This window comes from Zalophus californianus, chromosome X (genome assembly GCF_009762305.2).
Source record: "Zalophus californianus isolate mZalCal1 chromosome X, mZalCal1.pri.v2, whole genome shotgun sequence".
Taxonomy (NCBI): Eukaryota; Metazoa; Chordata; class Mammalia; order Carnivora; family Otariidae; genus Zalophus; species Zalophus californianus.
Window position 1 is genome coordinate 47,468,293 of NC_045612.1, and position 20,756 is coordinate 47,489,048.

Here is a 20,756-nt window from a genome sequence, read left to right on the forward strand (position 1 = left end):
AAAAAGTTCCATAGGCACCTCAAATTCAGATAGTTTAAACCAGATTCATTCCCTTTCCCTCTCAAATCTGCTCCTTTTGAGGAGTTTGAAAAATAAACTGTGCTCTCTCTCTTTCTCTCTGTCAGTTAAATAAGTAAAATCTTAAAAAAAAAAAAGAGTGGGTCCCTGACCTGATAGGATTAGTGTCCTTATAAGAAGAAATACCAGACTGTTCTTTGTACTCTGGTATTTGAAAAATAAAAGGGGAAGAGAAATGTTAATACTCTTGCTGCCTCATCCTCTATTCCAGATTGCACTCTCTCCCCTATAGTACACTGCCTTAAGGGTCAATCGGTTTATGTGTTTTCTAGAAATGGGCTTTTTTCCCAAGAAGAACAGCATTTTCATTTTCAAAAAGTGATGTTAAACTCTTCCTCATATGTGCATGACCCGGCAAGGCCACTATACCCAAAACCTTAAACCAACCCCTGAGCCCTGAGTCTGCTACAACCTTAGAGTAAGAATCGGGACCTGAATGTCATCCACTGCTGTCCTAGACTCAGCCCTACCCTTAGATCTGGACATGAGGGACCCCCTCTAAATCCTATGTTTTGAAGGGTCCTGCATATCACACACACACACACACACACACACACACACACACACACACACACATTAAATAACACATGGGTGCCTGTGTCATACAGGATCTGGTGCTCATTGTTGGCACAGTGTAACTTATAACCCTAAACATCTGCACTTTGACTAGTACTGTTCAGGCTCCAGGAACGTGCTTCTCCACATCTGTCTCCCTTTATCTTCTAAATAAAAGGCAACTGTGTCCAAATGCCATGACCATTTGTGGATTGTGCCACTGCTGACCCAAAAGACAGACCCGATTTCAGAAGGCAGGGAAGATTCAAGCAGTGGGAGCTAACTTGTCAAAGCCTTCTCAGATACATGAATGCAATAGGTTTCTGTTGAACAAACTATCATTCCCCAATAGTGCCCATTTTCTTGCCTATTTTCCAGTCTGCAGCTCCAGAGGTAATAAAAAATTAGTGCAGTATTTGCAAAAGTTGCACAGAGAGGCTAACGGACATTTCACAATATTAAACAACTCATATTACTCTTGATTTTAGGGTGGATGGATTAGATAGATAGATAGATAGATAGATAGATAGATAGATAGATAGATGATAGATATAACATGCATAAAGCATTGTCACAGATTGGCTGTTCCAGGAAGCAGATTCTGAGACAAAGATTAGAGTATAGAAGGTTTATTGGGAAGTACTCCTGGGATCAACACTTATGGAAGGAAAGGGAAGAAAGCAGCAGGAATGAAAAAAGGAGAAATCAAATTTTAGCCCATTATCAGTGGAATGCCTCAGCATACTTTGGAGTGAATTATGAAGACAAAATGAAACTCCAAAACTATCTCAGTTAAGGGCAAGAGGGCCAGGCCTTTATACACAGCATCAATAAATCATTGGATGTGGGCCACCCTGAGAATGGGATGTGATCTGAAACAAGATAACTCTCAGCTAATGCAATCCCAGAAGAGGGCTGGTAGCCAAGGACTTTCTGATGGCAGCATTCCTAACAACTGAAGTAATAAGGCCTCGATTGCTAAAGCGAGCTCTGGGCAAGGTATTGCAGTGCCCACCACAGTCCACCCTTTGTGCCTCCTGGATCTGCTTCACTAAGTTCTGGGATCAGCTCTTCTAGGAGTCTGATGGGCCTCTCTTCCTAGGAGAAACTTAGGACAAACTACCACCCTCAATACTTCAGCTGGTCTCAAAGCAGCAAATAACCACTTCCCCTCCCACTAACAATTATAGACCCCCATCAGTCTTAAGGTTTTGGTGGTTTGCCTGGTGGTATGACCCAGACCCTCATTCCTGGTCACCATGGCTTTCTCAGGCTGGAGTTGCTATACTTGCTGATACCCACACACCAAGCCCACCAATCTAAGAACAATGCTTGGGCTTTTCCTTCCTAGTCAGCTTGTCAGGAGATCTGCCAGAGTGCCTGGGTGGCTCAGTCGGTTAAGCGTCTGCCTTCGGCTCAGGTCATGATCCTGGAGCCCCACATTGGGCTCCCTGCTCAGCGGGGAGTCTGCTTCTCCCTCTGCCCCTCACCCCACTTGTGTGCTCGCTCTCTCGCTCTCTCAAATGAATAAATAAAATCTTAAAAAAAAGAGATCTCCCAGGGGGCCACGCATGCATGGTGAATGAATGATGCTAGTGCATCAGTGGAGGATCTGTTATCATGAAGGATCCACTCTTGCTGATTGTGTAGGTGCTTGTGTTCTCCAGTCCTGCTTGTGCTTGATCCTGTGTGTAAAACTTCCTTCTGGTTGCTGGGCCTGCCCGCCCTTATACCCTAGAGGATCTGACAGCATTCAGTTCATGATGGGCAGTTCTAGCTGCATGGTCACTTGATGTCCTATGGCCAGGCATTCCATCTCTTTCAGGATGCAGTAGCATGTGAGGAGCTGTTTTTAAAAGATATATAATTCTCCACCGTATATGGCATGGTTTGCTCCAGAACCTAAATTCTGGACTAAGTTCTCACTTTCCCACTGGGGCTTATCAAAAACTCCATGTGGCATCTTTTGCCAACACAGATATCTCTGATGCCATAGGGTCTGTCTATTGTATGGCTCAAGTGGCAGGACTACTTGAAACCACAGCCTGGACCTGCTATGGGACCTTCTCTTGCTCTAGGTTCCACTCAAAGCTGGCAGGGATTTTTTTTAAAGATTTTATTTATTTATTTGACAGAGAGAGACACAGCAAGAGAGGGAACACAAGCGGGGGGGGTGGGAGAGGGAGAAGCAGGCTTCCCGCTGAGCAGGGAGCCCGATGTGGGGCTCGATTCCAGGGCCCTGGGATCATGACCTGAGCCGAAGGCAGACGCCCAACGACGGAGCCACCCAGGTGCCTCCACAAAGCTGGCAGTTTTTTGTGTCACCCAGTATATGGGTAGAAACAGTAACTCCAGGTGTGAAATGTGCTGTTTCCAGAACCCAAAGAAGCCTACCAGGCATTGAGTCTCCCACTTTGTGGGGAAGGTGAAAAGTGCAATAATTTGTCCTTTAATTTGGTGGGGATCTCCTGGCATACCCCCCTGATCATTCAAACTCTAAACCCTGCACTTAATGTAGCCAGCCCATGGATCTTGTAGGGTTTACCTCCCATCATGGCGAATACATGTGTCTCACCAAGGCCTCCAACCCACTAACCACTTCTTACTCATTTTGGTCCAATTAGCATGATGTCATCAACATAGTGGACTAGTATTATATTCAGATGGTCCAGCTATCTCCAGACTATAATATAACAGAGGACAGGAGAGCTGTAGACCTTTGAGGAAAAACTATAAATGCATACTGTTGAACATGAACACTTTCTGACATTTTATTCTGATAGGGATATGAAACTACATTTTCCAAAGCAATAGCTAATTATTAGGTATCTAAGGTCATGTTATTCTGCTTTAGCAAAGATATTACATCTAACATGGTGGCTGCACTTGTATCACTACTTGGTTGAGTTTGCAAGGGTCTGTCATCTACCAGGCTCTGCCCACATTTTGCAGGGGCCCAAGCTGGTGTATTAAATGTAGATATGATAGGGGCCACAATCCCAGCAATCTTTAGGTCTTCAAAGGTGGCGCTAAGTTCTGCCATCCTCCCCGAGATGCTATATGTTTTCATTTACTATCTTGGCTGAGGAAGGCGAGGGCAATCTCAGAAACTTCTGCTTTTCACCTACAAATATTTAGCTCTGACTCCACAAGTCAAGAAACCAATATAGGGTTTGTACCAACTACCGAAATGTCTATTCCAGTTCTACATTCAGAGACCAAGAATATAGCCATTAGGTAGGCTTGTGGACCCAGTGGAACCACTCTGAACCCAACACAGGCCAGGAGTCCATTTAATACCAGGCTCCCATCTGCCCTTACTCTAAGAAGGGGGACATGATGACATTTTAGGTATCTGGGTCTATCAACTCATAACCAGTGTCTATTGGGCCTCAAAATGTTTGGGTATTCCTCTTTCCCCTGCATACACTTGCATGCATAAATAGAAGGATTAGACAAATCATTACTACACGTATGTTATAGGGTTCTTCTTCCTGGGCACCCCAGCCTCTCCTGCAGCCCCTCCTTCAAACAGTGCGCCCTGGTTCAAAAACTGGCTTAGGATCAGAAGCTGAGCAAGGAATTGTGACTTTTTACTGAGGCACTGTCCTTCAGACTCCTGACCATCTTTGATTTCTTTTGGTTGTTCACATTGAGTACAGATTGTTGGCTGCTTATTTTCCCCAGGGCACTGTGTTATATTGACCACATAATCTACTAACTACCTCTTAACCATCTATTCACCAGGAGCATTGTGTTCTATTAACCCTCCCCACAGGTCTCTGCAGATCAGGCCCCCTGCCTCTCACTCTGACCCTGCAGTGCATTATGATATTTGCATCCAACCGACTTCTGATGGTTATGTGCCATCATCCCGCCTCTATTGTTTTAGGACATCACCGTTCTATCAGTGATCCTTCATCATCTAACATCCTCTCCTACTCTGAGCCCTGGCCTGCAAAGGCAAGCCACCACTGAACTTCTTAGCAATGCTGCCATTCCTCTCACCAGTGCATTCCTTGCAGCTTTAGCAAATAGTGTGCCTTTTGGGTCCTCCTGCAGAACCTAGTCCTCCAGAGCGTTTTCTGGACATACATATTTATTCTATCATTCCCACTTCCCTGAGCCTTTAATCCTTTCTCCCCAGTCTGCTATGACAACTTTGGCATTTATACTTTACTTAATTCTTTTTTTTTTTTCCTCCCGCACTCTGAGAAGCCATTCTAGTATTGAGTTCACTTGATCTCCTGGGGTCTTTCCCAGGGGGAGGGGTTAAATACTGTATTTTGGGAGAGAACTCTCAAAACAATTAATTTTCCCTTATTCAATTTTATATTCCAGCTCCCCTGATCAAGGCCCTCAGAATTCAGTCCCGTGCTTCCCCCCTCAGCACCTGCTAGTACATGCTGGCTAGGTCCTATAGCTTCTTCTTGGGGTAGTCCCTTTCCTTCCTGCTTAGGCCCAGCACATCCCCAGTGAAGCTATGCTGTGACTTAACTTTATATATAGGCCCAGTGGCCAAGATGGGAAGTGGGGCAGATTCTGAGGGAAATGCATATTATCTTACAGGAGAAAGAGTTCTGCAGGATCAAGCAAGATGAAACACTAGCCCTTAATAGGAAGGAGTGGGACCCTTCTGAATGTTCAAGGTGTCCAGGAAAATCTGAAGATACAAGATTTTTAGGGATGTTAATCCAGAAGCCCCCATCCCATGTGCCAGGGTCCCACGCCTTCCTAACCAGGGCTCTGATCTTGGCATAGCAGACTTGTCTTGGTTGGGATTTTAACTTCCTTTGAAGCTTGCTTTCAGTAAGTCCTGGGCCTGGTCCTCAGATTTCTCTACCCTCTACCTGGAAAAGAGGAGGGCCTCTTTTATATGCTATGAATGAAACCCTCTGGCTTTCACATACAGCACTTAATTGTTGAATAATTTAAGTTGGCTTCTCATTATTTTTTTTCTAGAAGTCAATCAAGCATAGAAATAGCTACCCAATTTTCTGGCCTTCCTTATATTTAATATTTCCCACCTATTTCTCAAAATTCTGCTACATAGAACTGGTTAATGCTTTCCCTTCCAGCAGTGCCGTCCCAGTTTGCTATCAGTGAAAGCTCTAACACTTCCTCTGTCACCTGTCCCAGGTGCTTATCTACTCCACCTACCATCAGTGATGGGGTCCTCATTGCCAGCTGGGCAGCAGGTGATTCATCTCCAAAATTTCATCACAGTGTATGTTTTCCTGAACTACTCCTCATACCAACTGTTGTAGGTTGGCTTCCTGGAGAGCAGACTCAGAGTTCAGCATGAAGGGCTTTTACTAGGGAATGCTCTTGAGATCAAAATCTGTGGAAGGGAAGAGAAGGAAGCAGGATTGGACAGAGGGAGAAGTTAAGTTGTCCCTTTTGGGGCAAGAAGGGCCATGTCAATCAGCCATCAGATGGAAGTACCCCCAGGAAGAGGGTATAACCTTGGAGGAGGTGACTTTCCAGTTAAAGCAGTTCCTGAAAAGGGATGACAGCTGAGGGCTGTCTGTTGGCAGCACTCCTAGCAAGTAAATAATAACCTCTTTATTCCTGAAGGAGGATTAGGGCAGCAGATTGCAGAAACTATCACAAGTACGACATCATTTTTTTCCACTAGAAATTTAGTGGCCATTGAATAATAGAATTGACAACAGTTATACTTTTAAAACGGTGAGTAAGATTTAAATTTTCAAACATTTACACGTACATTTACAGCTTTATTTAAATATTTATTTATTAAAATTTTAATTTATACCTTCCAAATATCTAGACATCAATATGTGAGCCTCCATTTATACTTTTGCTCTGGTTCCCTGAAATGCTACTGACCGGTCTGCTTAGCCCAAGCCCATCCATTTCCTCTTGGTAAATTATGTAAAAATTCTTGTTGTGTATTATATAAAAATCAGAAAATACAGATGAGTAAAAAACAGGTAAAATTACCCATTAACCTAACACCCATAGGACACTATTAACCTCAAAGTACACGCCAAAGCTTATACATGAGATAATTTAAATATACACTTTTTCTTTATAAAAAGTATAACGTGTGCTCTTACAGCTTCTTTTCCCCATTTAAGATTATATGCTGAATTTTTTCCAAGTAAATGAGTGTAGATGCCCACCACCATTTTCAATTGCTGCAAGATGTTTTTTCATTGTGTAGACACACCCTAATTTTTCAGCCAAGTGCCTATTCTGAAACCCTTGGGTCATTCACATGTTTCCACTCTTCAAAACAGTATGAAGATGCACAGCTTTGTACAAGCCAACTATGTGATCATTTTCTATAGATAAATTTCTACGAGTAGAATTACTGGCTCAAAGAGTATGCACATCTTTAAGGCTTCTGGAACATGTATCCAAATGGACCTTGTACCAATGTATGCTCCCACCAGCCCAGTTTGAGAACGCCCCTCCCACCATACCCTCACCACACTCTAGGGTGGGAGAAAGGTGGGTCTTCTACAGTATTGATGCCAACACCACTCTCAATGGTTCCACAAAGCCCTGCCTCAGTCAACCTTCTAAAAGAAATCTGATAGAAGCACTAAACGTTGTTCTTTCTTCTATTATACTTTATTATTTCAAAATAATAACCTAATGTATTTACTTACATCGACCCCAGAGTTGGCCCAGAAAGAGAACGTTTTCGAATTAAATGCCACCAGGACCCTAAAATAAAATTATACCTCTCTGTATGCCCTCAAGATATGTTCTATCACTTCTTTGTTCAAACAGCCTCTCACTTCCTTCTTCCCTTTGCCATTCTCGCGGCTGGTAGTGAAGTCTCACACTTTTATCATCTCGTGCCTGGACCATGACAGTGACTTCCTAACTGCTGTTCCAATCTCCAGTGGCCACATCTGTCCCCACCCCAAACTCTGACACATCCTGCACACACATCAGCTACATCCCTGTCCTTTCATTTTCATTCCTCTGGTCACAGAAGGCTTTGGGGTCTCCCAGGGGTGGATGGAGTAACATCAGACACCTCAGTTTAGCAATAAGGGATCCTGCATGAAGGGGCTCACCCAGACTGATGGATTACATTTCCCATCATTCCCCTCCCACACCTGGAACTCGAGGCAGGCCAGCCTCCTCTCCGAAGCAGGATTCCCGCCTCCAAGCCTTTCTTCCCACCACTCCTCCCTCCTCCAATGCTCTCCTGCCCTATTTTTTTCCTATCCTTCAAGCCCAGCTTACCTAAGTGTCCCCCTCCTCTGTACAGCATTGCCTGAGCACTGCTGCCTGCAGAAGTTTCTGCACTGACGGGAAGGGTTTGGTCATGATCAGAGGCTTGTGGCTTTGTTAGTGTATTTTTGTTTCCATACATCTTGCCTTTCCAAATAGATCATAAACTCAAGGACAAGGATGTGTCTCTTTTTTTCTGCTTAAAACACACAACTTTATTGATAACATAAAAATAAAGTCTCAAATATAGAAACATAAGTCCACACAAAGGACCAAAAATTACCTTACTTATGAAGAATCAGGTCGTTTCTGCTCATGAAGCATACTAAAAATATCTCAATCCAGACAAGGTAATAATCAACACATGTATTTCCAGTACATTTGGTGTTCATAAAGCGATCCAGCTACAGACCATCACAAGTAACATCAGTTTCAAAGTTGTAATGCAATTTACAATATGCATTACTTCCAGACTGCAAAACCAAAATATTACTCAGATTTGTTTGGGAACATACAACTAATCAGAGTTTACTTAATAATAGCTCAACTCTTTCTTTCACCTCAGGGTCACTGTACTCTGCTGCTAAGACTCGGAGTTTCTTGGCACATGCTTTAGGTCGTTGGAATATGAAATAAAGGGAATTTTTACTGAACTTGTCCTGCGTAAACACTTTTGCCCTTCTTTTAAAATGATAATTTATATTTTCAAATAGTGAAAGAGCATTAAGAATATTCTCTTTTGTCTCTTTCTTGCTAAAGATATTAATCAGTGACGTTGGTGCATTGGCAATGAGTAAGTCTTTTGTCATAGATGGATTTTTAGAGAAATTCAAAAGCATTCCCAAAATATGGTCTTTTGTTTCTCCACTTCCCACAGTTAACAAACGAAGAAATTCTGAAATATAATTTGTAACCATATGCTGATATTCACTAATAATAGTCAAGTGCTTTATCAGTCTTAGTCCAGCTAGCTGGACATTCGAATTCAAGGGATAGGTGACTGTGTCTTCACATACTTGGTTTAAGTATGTTTTCACCTTCCTATGATTTTCAGCAGCCACTGAGATGTTATTAAGTGCATTTAAAGCCTTCTGCCTAACACTGGGATAGGGATTATTGAGCAAACTTTCAATAATTGAGATTCTACCTGCATTTCGAATGACTTCATGGGAAAACGGATAATCGGGACTGTTATAAAGAGCATTATTGGCTATTTCATGAATAGAAGGATCTTCAGTCATCTCAATCATGCAAATGAGTTTTTCAAGCTCTCGTGGATCCATATTAGCTTCACGTTTACAGCGACAGGTCCAGGGCTGAGTTTTCTCCTCATCCCTGATCTGCTTTCTTAGCTCATCTTCAGGTGGGAAGCAGGACTTATTTTGGTATGGAAATTTCATTTCCGTCCAGATCATGGCTCCTGCCCATGACCCCATTCCTGCCCCAGGGACCATGGATGGATATGTGCCTCTTGACTCAGCTGACTTTTTGGCTTTAGTCTTAGGTGCAGATTTGTCCTCACTTGTGTTTTCATTACCATCCCAGAACCAAGACCTTTCATCAACTCCACCGGCAGTTGGTGCCTCAAAGTTATCCTTGGCGCTGGCCTTATCTCCAGCTCCACACTCAAAATTGACATTTCTCTCCCTCTCAGATCTGAACTCATTACTCTTCTCACTGTCGGCCCAAAACAAGGACCTTAAACTGATCTCCTCAATATCAGGGCTAGATGCTCTACTTAGCTCATCCTCATCTACATCCTCAGCCCAGGTCCATGACCCCATGCAAACCTCTTCCTCAGCCCCAAGCCTAGACCCTGTAGTGGCTGCATCTCCATCCCAAAGCCAAGACTCCTTCCTGACCTCTGCCCCAGCCCCAGCCTCAGCCCCCATACAGGAATCCATACAGTCTGCCTCTTCAGATCTGATCCAGGACCCAATATTGGCCTTATCTTCAGCCCCAGATCTGGAACTAATGGCGGCCTCCTCTTTAGCCCCTGATCTGGATTCAATACTGGCCTCATTTTTACCTCCGGGTTTGGATACAATACCAGCCTCTTCCCCTCTCCTGAAGCAGCACCCTGTACTAGTCTCACCCCCAGTCCCAAACCAGGATCTTTCACTGGCCTCCATCTCAGCACTGATCTGGGGTCTTCCACTGGCCTGGTCACCAGCCGTAGCCCAGGGCCCTCCACTTGCCTGGTCCTTGGGCCCCAGCCTGGACCCTCTACTGGCTTCATTACCAGGCCTAGACCCAGCCCAAGATTTTCCACTAGCCTGATCCCCAGTGCCAGGCTGGGAGCCTTCTCTACCTGCTGGGTCCTCAAATCCAGGTTTGGAACCACTATCAGCCTGACCCCCAGCCCCAGCCCAGGACCTTCCACAGGCCTGACTCCCAGTGCCAGGCCTGGACCCACCACTGGACTGGTTTGCAGGCCCTGGATTGGACCCTCCAACAGCCTGGTCCTCAGCACTAGAACAGAACCCTCCTCCATTGGCTTGATCCTCAAATCCAGGTTTGGGACAACTACTAGCCTGATCTCCAGTCCCAGCCCAAGACCTTCCACTGACCTGACTTCCAGCATCAGCCCAGGACCCACCACTGGATGGGATCGTGGGTCCTAGTCTAGATCCTCCTATAACCTGGCCACCAGCCCCACCCCAGGACCCACTTGCATTAGCCTGACTCCCACTGCAAGCACAGAACCATCCATTGGACTGATCCTCAGGCCCTGGCCTACATTCTTCACTGGACTGGTCTCCAGTGCCAGCCCAGGAATCTCCAATGGACTGGTCCTTGGGACCCAGCCTAGACCCTCCACCAGCCTGGCCCCCATTATCAGCCCAAGACCCTCTTCCACTTGCCTGCTCTTCAGATCTAGGCTTTGTCCCACCACCAGCCTGATCCCTAGGTACAGCCCAGGTCCCTCCATTGGCCTGGTCCACAGCCCCAACCAAGAACCCTCCACTGGCTTGGTCCCCAGAGTCAGCCCAGGACCTTCCACTGGACTGGTCCTCAGGCCCCAACCTAGGCCCTCTACCAGCCTGGCCACCAACCCTAGCCAAAGACACTTCTACATTTGCCAAATCCTCAAATCCAGGCTTGGACTCACCAGACTGATCACCAGTCCCAGACCAGGACCCCCCACTGGCCCGGTCCATAGTCCCAACCAAGAATCCTCCACTGGCCTGATTCCCAGTATTAGCCCAGGACCCAACACTGGACTGGTCCACAAACCTTGGCCTAGAACCTTTGTTGGCCCGTTCCCCAGCCCTAGCCCAGGATTCACCACCAGACTGGTCCACAGACCTCAGCCTGGACCCTCCACTGGCTTGGTCGGCTGTGTCAGCCCAGGACATATCTTCACTGGCCTGATCCTCAAATCTAGGCTTGGATCCACCAGACAGGTCACCAGTCCCAACCCAGTACCCTCCACTAGCCTGGTCCATATCCCCAGGCCAGTGCCCAATACTAGCCACATTCCCAGCTCCAGCTTCAGCCCAGGACCCTCCATTAGCCTGAATCCCAGCCCCATCCCGGGACCTTCCACTGTCCTGTTCCTCAGCTCCCATCCAGGACCCTCCAATGGCATCTTCCCCAGCCCAGGACACGCCACTGGTCTGACCTCCAGCCCAGGGCTGCCCAGTAGCCTGGTTCCCAGTGCTAGCCCAAGACACCCCACTGGCCTGGTTCTCAGCCCCAATTCCAGATGCTCCAATGGCCATGTCCCCGGCCTCTGACAAAGAACCCCCACTGGCCTGACTCCCAACCCAGAGCCCCCCACAGGCCTGGTCCCGAGCTGTAGCCCAGGATGGAAAACCAACTTCATTCTCAGCCTTAGCCCCAGCCCAGGATCTAATATCAGACTTATCACTAGCCCCACTCCAGGACTCAATACTGGCTTCATTCTCATCATCAGCCCAGGACATGCTATTCTCCCAGTATCCATCCCTGGCCTGAAACCTAAATTTGATCCATCGCTCAGAAGCAATCCAATCCTGAATACCAATCCCATTCCAGTAGTAGTCATGGACCCTAGGCCGAGTCTTTCTGCAGGCCTGAGTGCCTGTCCCACCCCCACTCTCAACAGTGGGTGTGGCCTCAGCCTTGGGCTTTGCATAGCCCTCATCTGCCTCAGGCTTGGGTATAGCCTTGTCCTTTGTCCCAGACAAGATCTTACTCTGGGAATGGGCTGCAGACTGAGGCTGACCAGAACCCATCATATGTGCCCCAGCCTCTACCTTAGACTCAGCATTGGTATTTCCCCTGACCTTACTTCTGGCACCAAGGAGGGCCTCGCCCTGAGAAATGGCCACGGCCTTTGGTGAAAGAGAGTCTATTTTATCTTGCCCAGCCCCTGCCTTAAATACCACATCGAGATTGTCCCTGACCTTATTTCTGGCACCAAGCAAGATTTCACTTTGGGAATTAGACATGGCTTGGGGCTGGGCAGTGCCTGTTATATCTGTTTGAGGCTGAGCTGAACACATTATATCTGGCCCAGTGCCTGCCTTAGACATAGCAGTGGGATTGCCCTTGACCTTACTCCTGGCACCAGACAGGGTCTCACCTTGGGAATAAGACACAGCCTGAGGCTGGGCAAAACTTGCTGTATCTGCTCTGGCCTCTACCTTAGACACAGCATTGGGATTGCCTCTGACCTTACTCTTGACACTAGGCAAGGCTTCACCCTGGGAATTGACTATAGCCTGGGGCTGGGCAGAACCCACCGAATCTGGCCCAATCCCTGCTTTAGACACAGCACTGAGATTGCCCCGGACCTTATTCTTAGTACCAGCTAAGACTTCACCCTGGGAACTGGCCACAGCCAGCAGTTGGGCAGAGCCTGTTGTTTCTGTTTGAGGCTGGGCAGAGCCCATTGTATCTGCCCCAAACTCTGCCTTTGACACAGCATTGGGATTGCCCCTGACATTCTTAGTACCAGGCAAAACTTCACCCTGGGAAGTGGCCACTGCCTGAGGCCAGGCAGAGCCTGTTATATCTGCCCTGGCCTCTGCCTCAGATACAGCATTGGAATTGCTTCTGACCTTACTCTTAGTACCAGACAAGGCTTCACCCTGGGAATTGGTCACAGCTTGGAGCTGGGCAGAGCCTGTTTTATCTGCTCGAGGCTGGGCAGAGCCCACTGCATCTGCCCTGGCCTCTATCTTACACACAGCATTGGGATTGCCCCTGACCTTATTCTTGACACTAGGCAAGGCTTCACCCTGGGAATTGGTCACAGTTTGCGGCTGGGTAGAGCGCATTGTGTCTGGCCCAGTGTCTGCTTTAGACACAGCACTAAGATTACATCGGACCTTACTCCTGGCACCAGGCAAGGCTTCACCCTGGGACTTAGACTCAGCCTGAAGCTGGGAAAAGCTTGTTATATCTGCTCTGGCCTCTACCTTAGACACAGCATTGGGATTGCTGCTGACCTTATTTTTCACACCAGGCAAGGCTTCACACTGGGAATTGGCCACAGCCTGGAGCTGGGCAGAGCCCACTGTAACTGGCCCAGTCCCTGCTTTAGACAAAGCACTGGGGTTGCCCTTGACCTTTTTCTTGACACCAGGCAAGGCCTCACCCTGGGAATTAGCCACAGCCTGGAGCTGGGCAGAGCCCACGGTATCTGGCCCAGTTCCTGTCTTAGACACAGCATTGGAATTTCCCCTGACCTTGTTCTTAGTCCCAGGCAAGACTTCCCCTCGGGAACTGGCCACAGCCTGAGGCTGGGCAGAGTTCACTGTATCTAGCCCAGCCCCTATCTTAGACACAGCACTGGACTTGCCCCCAACCTTATTCTTGATACTAGGCAAGGCTTCACCCTGGGAACTGGCCACAGCCTGGGGCTGGGCGGAGTTCACTGTATCTAGCCCAGCCCCTATCTTAGACACAGCACTGGACTTGCCCCCAACCTTATTCTTGATACCAGGCAAGGCTTCACCCTGGGAATTGGCCACAGCCAGGGCCTGGGCAGAGCCTGTTGTATCTGTTTGAGGTTGGGCAGAGCCCATTGCATCTGCCCAGGCCTCTGCCTCAGACACGGCACTGGGATTGCCCCTGACCTTGTTCTTAGTACCAGACAAGACTTCACCCTGGGAATTGGCCACAGCCTGGGGCTGGGCAGAGCCCACTGTATCTAGCCCAGCCCCTGTCTTAGACATAGCATTGGACTTGCCCCTAAACTTATTCTTGATACTAGGCAAGGTTTCACCTTGGGAATTGGCCACAGCCAGGGGCTGGGCAGAGCCTGTTGTGTCTGTTTGAGGCTGGGCAGAGCCCATTGTATCTGCTCTGGCCTCTGCCTTAGACACAGCACTGGGATTACCCCTGATCTTCTTCTTAGTCCCAGGCAAAACTTCACCTTGGGAACTGGCCACAACCTGAGGCTGGGCAGAGTTCACTGTATCTGGCCCAGCCCCTATCTTAGACACAGCATTGGACTTACCCCTAACCTTATTCTTCATACTAGGCAAGGCTTCACCTTGGGAATTGGCCACAGCCAGGGGCTGGGCAGAGCCTGTTGTGTCTGTTTGAGGCTGGGCAGAGCCCATTGCATCTGCCCTGGCCTCTGCCTTAGACATACCACTGGGATTGCCCCTGACCTTGTTCTTAGTACCAGACAAGACCTCACCCTGGGAATTGGGCACAACCTGAGGCTGGGCAGAACCTACTATATCTGGCCCAGTCCCTGCTTTAGACAAAGCACTGGGATTGCCCTTACCCTTATTCTTGATACTGGGCAAGGCCTCACTCCGGGAATTGGCCACAGCCAGGGGCTGGGCAGTGCCTATTGTATCTGTTTGAGGCTGGGCAGAGCCCACTGAATCTGCTCTGGCGTCTGCCTTAGGCACAGCACTGGGATTGGCCCTGACTTTATTCTTGGTACCAGACAAGGCTTCACCCTGGGCATTGGCCACAGCCTGGAGCTGGGCAGAGCCCAATGTATCTGGCCCATCCCCTGTCTTAGACATGGCATTGGACTTGCCTCTGACCTTATTCTTAGTACCAGGCAAGGTTTCACCTTGGGAATTAGACACAGCTTCAGGCTGAGCAGAGCCTATTGTACTTGGCCCAGTCCCTGTCTTAGACACAGCATTGGAATTGCCCCTGACCCTGTTCTTAGTACCAGACAAGGCTTCACCCTGGGAACTGGCCACAGCCTGGGGCTGGGCAGAGCCTGTTGTATCTGTTTCACCCTGGGCAGAACACATAGTATCTGGCCCAGTCCCTGCCTTAGACACAGCATTGGGATTGCCCCTGACCTTGCTCTTATTACCAGACAAGGCTTCACCCTGGGAATTGGCCACAGCCTGGAGCTGGGCAGAGCCCAGTATATCTGGCCCAGTCCCTGCCTTAGACACAGCAATGGGATTGCCTCTGACCTTATTCTTAGTACCAGGCAAAGCCTCACCCTGGGAACTGGCCTCAGTCTGGGGCTGACCACAGGCCCTCAGTTCCGCCTTAGCCCCTGACCTAAAAATGGCATTAGGATCACCCCTGCCATCAACCCTGGAATCAGGTAAAGCATCATCGTGGGTCTTGGCCCCAACCTGAGGCTGCGCACAGGTTTTCATTTCTATCCCGACCCCTGCTTTATGCTTACTTTTGCCTTTTCCCCTAGTCTTACCTCTAGTACCAGGTAAGGTCTCAACCTGGCTCTTGGTGGAAGCCTGAGACTGTGCCTTTGTGTCTGTCCCAGCCCCTTCCTTAGATACGGTGTTGGCATTGCCTTTAGCCTTAATCCTACCATCAGGCAAGGCATCAACCTGGACATTGGCCACAAGCTGAGGCTGCATATAGAGCTCCATATCTGTCCCAGCCCCCATCTTAGACATGGCATTGGGATTGTCTCTGGTCTTAACCCTGGCATCAGGCAAGGCCTCAGCCTGGGAATTGGCCCTCAAGTTTGCCCTGGCCCCTGTTTTAGACATAGCATTGGAATTGCCTCTTCCTTTAACCTTGACATCAAGCATAGCCTCAGCCTGAGCACTGGCTGCAGCTTGAAGTTGAGCAGCAACCTTCACATCAGCTCCAGCCACTGCCTTAGATGTGACATCAGCATTTCCCCTATCATCAACCCCGGCACCAAACATTGTCTCGGCCTGTTTCTTGGCCACAGTCTGAGGTTGTGTAGAAACTCTCATATCTGCCCCTGTCCCTGCCTTACACATGGCATTTGTATTACCCCCAGCATCAACCTTTGCCCCAAGCATAGCCTCAGCCTGGGTCTTGGCTATAATCTGAGGCTGGGCAGGAGCCCTCATGTCTGCCCTAGACTCTGCCCGAGACATGGTTTTGTGATTCCCCTTGACCTCAACCCCAGCACCAGGCATGGTGTCAACCTGGATCTTGGTCACAGCCTGAGATGGTACACAAGACCTCATGTCCACTCCAACTTCTGCCCTGGACACGGTATTAGGATTTCCCTTAGCATCAACTGTGTTACCAGGCCTGGCCTCAGACTGAGTCTTGGCCACACTCACAATCTCTTCCAGGGCTCTTGCCTTGGTCTCAGCCACGGTTCCAGTCTTACTTATGGCACTGATCTTGGCCACTTCCCTGATCACTCCTAAGGCCTCACTCTGTGTCACCATTATTCTTTTCATCTCTTTTTCAGCCAGTATACGAGCTTCCACTTTGGTCTGGGTCATTACTTCTTTCTTGGTCTCTGCCCTGGCAGCCAGCGCCCAAATTTTAACCTTGGTCTGGGTCACAGCTTCTTTCTTGACTACTCTCCCAGCCTCAGAGTCAGTTTGGGTCACAGCCTCTTTCATAGCCACTTCCCCGGCTTTGACCTGGGCCTCAGTCAGAGTCACTGCTTCTGTCGTGCCCACTGTTCTGGCCACTGTTTTGGCCTCAGATTGTATCGCTGCCTCCGCCTCAGCCATTGTCATGGCCTGAGAGCTGGCTTTGGGTCTGGCTTTAGCAGTGGTGGTAATCTCTACTTCAGCCCCAGCCCTACCTCCTGCTTCAGCTTCTGCTCCAGATGTGGCCTTGGGTCTAGTCTCAGTCTCTGTCCCAGCCATGGCTTCACCCGTGGCCAAGGTCTGCTTCTGTACCCCAACCACAGTCCCCATCTTGACTCTGGACCCATTTTTGGCAAGTGTCCTCACACTCTGCGCTCTTCCCTTGGTTAATCTGTAAAGGTAGTAGCAGGTACCAGCCCAAACCACCAGTCCTGCAGTCACCCAGCCCACTTCCTGAACTCGACCCATGTAATCACCCCTACTGAAGGCACGAACAAGGTACAGGGGGCTCGATCAGGATGGGGAAAGAGGGTAGTAGGTCTGGGTGTAGGCCTGTGAGGGCGCTGGTCTTCAGCCACTTAAAGGCCACTACAGCTGCCACTGGAGGTGGACCTAGAAGTGGAGGAAGGAAATGGACTAAAATTTCTCTTCTAATGTTGTGCCTCATACAGATAGATACACGAAGGACAGGAAAGTGTAGAAATGATGTGCATGGTGGGAGAAGAGGATGATGAGCCAACTCTCTCTCCATCCCTTTTATTTTCTCCCCTCCCATTTTCCCCAGTGCCCAACAACTTTCCCCTAAGGTACATCCATACACACTTCCTTACACCAAATGAATAATGGAAAAGATGGTGGGGGGGGGTACTGACTATGAATGGGAGAGACTGAGAAGCCTTCAGACCTTGATTTTTACTGGACCAACTCTTGTCACCACTCCCAAAGGTCCCCACCCTCATACCAACCTGTAATGATCAAGGCAGTTCCCTCCTCTTTCCTTCTCTTGATTGGTGATATACCCTAAAGTAGATCTATTAACTCATGAGATCTGTGGACCTAGAGACAGACAGACAGACAGACGGAGGGACAGATGGGACTGGGGATTTTGTTCTTGATGTGACAGGCATATTATCAAACTACCTTTCTATCTCCCTCAGTTCACCCCACTCTCTGTACCAAAATAAAGGTGAGAGCATGACAGGGATGGTGGGAAAGGGAGGGGCTGAGGATACTCCAGACTGGACCTTGACCACACAGGATGCATGTTGATCTCCACCAACCCACCCTAGAGGTCTACCCAGGCAGTTCCCATCCTCTTACCAGGCTATACTGATCAGGGGCAATTTCCTCCTTGTTTCTTTGCTTCCAGTAATCTCAAGCCCTACAGCAGACCTGCAGGCCGATCTATGGACAAGCAAACAAACAGGAGGTAATAGACACCAAGTCCTCACAGAACAGACAAGCGCCCTGATTCCGGATCCCAGTACCTGCCTCAGCAGGGGATGTAGCAACACTGTGGAAATCGGGCAGAGTGTAGGAGAGGCAGAAGTACCCTCCCCTGAGACCCTCTCAAGTCTCAGCCCCCTTCTGTGCTCACCCTCTTTTTATCCCCAGGCGCTGCCCACCTTCACACCAACCTTCATGGTTCCAGGCCAGTCTCCCCCTTTCCCTGGCTTCCAGCCCTACTGTAGGCCTATGGGAAGACCTAGGAAAAAAAAAAAAAAAAAACAGAGAAAAAGGGGAGGGTAACTGTTGAGGGCTTGTGACATCCCAGCATCTAAAACAGGGGTCCCAGTACCTGCCTTACTAGATCTAGAGACACATTCTCTGGCTAGCAGAACCTGGGGCTTCCCCAGCACTGAAATGGGCAGAGTGTAAAAGGGAGGCAGGAGAAATAAAAGGGAAGAGACAGGGGCAAATTATTTTAAAACCACCTGTAGGATTCTAAGGTTTCTCCCAAAAGTCCATCATTTCCTTCACCAAGGTGCTCAGACAGGCGGGGGAAATCTGGAAAACTGGAAAACGGAGAGAGAGATGGAGGCCCCCGTCCCCTACTCTAGAATCAAACATAGCCTACTGCCATCTACTTCCCCTTAAATCCATCTCTAAGAGTCCCCAGCAGAAGACACAAGGAGTGAGGGAAGGCTTTTTCTTCTGCAAAATCACTATCCCTCCTGGCAAAGCCTATCTCAAAAAACAAGTAATGTTCTTTGATACAACGATTTGTATTTTCTTAATATTATCTGAAGTGCAAATGAAAGCATCCATGGAAAAGTTCGCTGTCTTTACTGGTCTTCAACATACAATTTAAGTTAAAAACCCTAAGCTTAGTAAGTAAACGCAGTTTAGGGAAAGTCCCCTAGGTAGCCCCACCCCACATCCCAACCGGACAGCGGCGCCTAAGTTCCTGTCCTAGAGAATTCCTACCGAACTTCAACTATTCAGAGGCCGGGCCGTGCTCACACTAACCTCCACAGATCCTGTGCAGTTTTCTTCTCTCCTTCTTCCCTTGCCTCGCCACAAACAGTGCCACACGGAACTACTGTCCATCAGACAGGAGAGAGTAAAGGCACTGAGTGCTTGGGCCAACACCCAGGACACAGATCCCAGTACTCACCTTTCGGAATTCAGGATTCCGGTTATCAAACGTCCCTCCCCGCATTCCCAGACGCCACCCCCACCAACTCCACCGTCCAGTCACCAAGGCCCACCATTTTCTCTGTAAACGCCACGGTGGCATGTCCCTTCCCCTGAAATGTGCAGGAAGCTGGGCGGACGTGTGCGGTCGGCGATTAGGGTCAGAGAGGATGGGACATCTCAATCTCTGCATTTCCCTCTAGAGCCACTCCCCTCCACCCCCAACCATCCGCTGTCAGAGCCCAAGGTTCCCCAGCACGGACGGAGGCAGGGGGAGGGGACTCGGGAGAACCACAGCGAAGGCTCCTGGAACTTAAGCCCGCTTTGTCCCCCATCCCCGAACCGGCTACCGGCCTCCGGGGTAAGCCGACAGCTGCCTACCTGGCCTCGGCGCGCGGGCCCCGGAGTCCTCACCTGCTCCGCTTTCCTCGGGCCCGACGCCAGCCCGCCCGGCGCAGGACCGCGGGGAGCCGGTACCCAGACGGGAGTGACGACTGCACCGAAGGCTGCGTCGCTCTGCAGCTCCAGGTCACGTGGGGGCGCGCGTCACCAACGCTCTCTCTCCCCTCCCACCCCACCCTCCGGCCTGCGGGGAGTTCTACGGGACCCTGCCCCCCACCTCCGTCCGCCCCAACTGCCCCTCCACCGGTCTGTGACCCGAGCCCCCGAGCGCACCGCCTGGTCGCTCAGCTCTGTCCTCTCCAATCTGAGGGCCGACTAGCGAGTGGCCTCACTTCTTTGCGGTTGAGGTTTGCCCTTCTCTGGTTACTGGGGAGGGTCTGCATATCACCCTCCCTCAGGCCTTGGCTCTGGCCTTTTCTTAGAGGAATCCTCTCCTTCTCTCTTAGGCTATGAGACTAACACTCCCCATCAGGTGTGTTGCTGCACCAAAATGGGCTAGGGAAGGGGTATCCGGAAAGGAAGCAGAGAGTGCGAGTAGATGCTTAACTTTCTTTCTTTAATGTTCTCCACCGCCCCCCCCGCCCCGCTTTTAACATCGCATTCAGTGTTTTTGTCATTGGGAAATGCAGGCAAGCCATTTTCATCCGACATTTAAAAATTAGGTCGTAAAAATAGCAAAAGACTCATTTGTTCACATTATTTTGTGCCACATTAATTGCTATTAACGATTTCAGTTTTCAACACATACTAGTAATTATTGACATTGTATGTACAAAATTTTCCTAAACAAAACCAGGCTGTTTTCAATGTGATCTGTAAATTAATCTGCGGAAAGACATTCAGGTTTCTAAAATTGGCAATTTCCCACAAGCAATTTACAACCTTTTCAAGTTCTGGCTGAACTTATTGTGGTCTTGTGTCAGGTGTCTGAGAACTTCCTCACAGATGACTCCTGGATGATTGAATGAAGACCCAACTCCTGATGAACCCAGTGCCTGAAAACTGGTGACTTCCCAGATTAACCTGCTTTCCATTCAAGGGACTTTATTTGGATTTTACGTAAGCGTGTGATCAAATCGGTCTCATCACATGCTGGACAGGACCAACTGCTCTCCC

The 20,756-nt window shown here is 48.9% G+C and overlaps 1 protein-coding gene across 34 annotated transcripts in view; it reads right to left on the bottom strand.

Annotated features, from left to right (window-relative positions):
- LOC113930563 (armadillo repeat-containing X-linked protein 1) overlaps nucleotides 1-19,749 on the bottom strand; it is a 39,273-nt gene extending 19,524 nt beyond the window's left edge. For 2 of the 34 annotated variants that reach the window (XM_027607702.2, XM_027607685.2), the window contains exons 1-6: nucleotides 19,620-19,688; nucleotides 19,071-19,143; nucleotides 18,239-18,306; nucleotides 17,922-18,005; nucleotides 17,567-17,657; nucleotides 5,794-5,974 (exon numbers count right to left, since the gene is read on the bottom strand). Coding sequence is in view for 15 of the 34 variants with exons in the window: in XM_027607671.1 (XP_027463472.1) it covers nucleotides 8,370-17,069 (8,700 nt within the window). In the remaining 19 variants the exon portion in view is untranslated. Of the gene's footprint in view, nucleotides 1-5,793; nucleotides 5,975-8,047; nucleotides 17,214-17,566; nucleotides 17,658-17,921; nucleotides 18,006-18,198; nucleotides 18,307-18,535; nucleotides 18,617-19,070; nucleotides 19,147-19,619 lie in introns of those variants that run through there. The other 32 variants (XM_027607671.1, XM_027607669.1, XM_027607670.1 and 29 more) reach the window with 32 other exon arrangements.
- Between the last annotated feature and the right edge of the window lie 1,007 nt (nucleotides 19,750-20,756).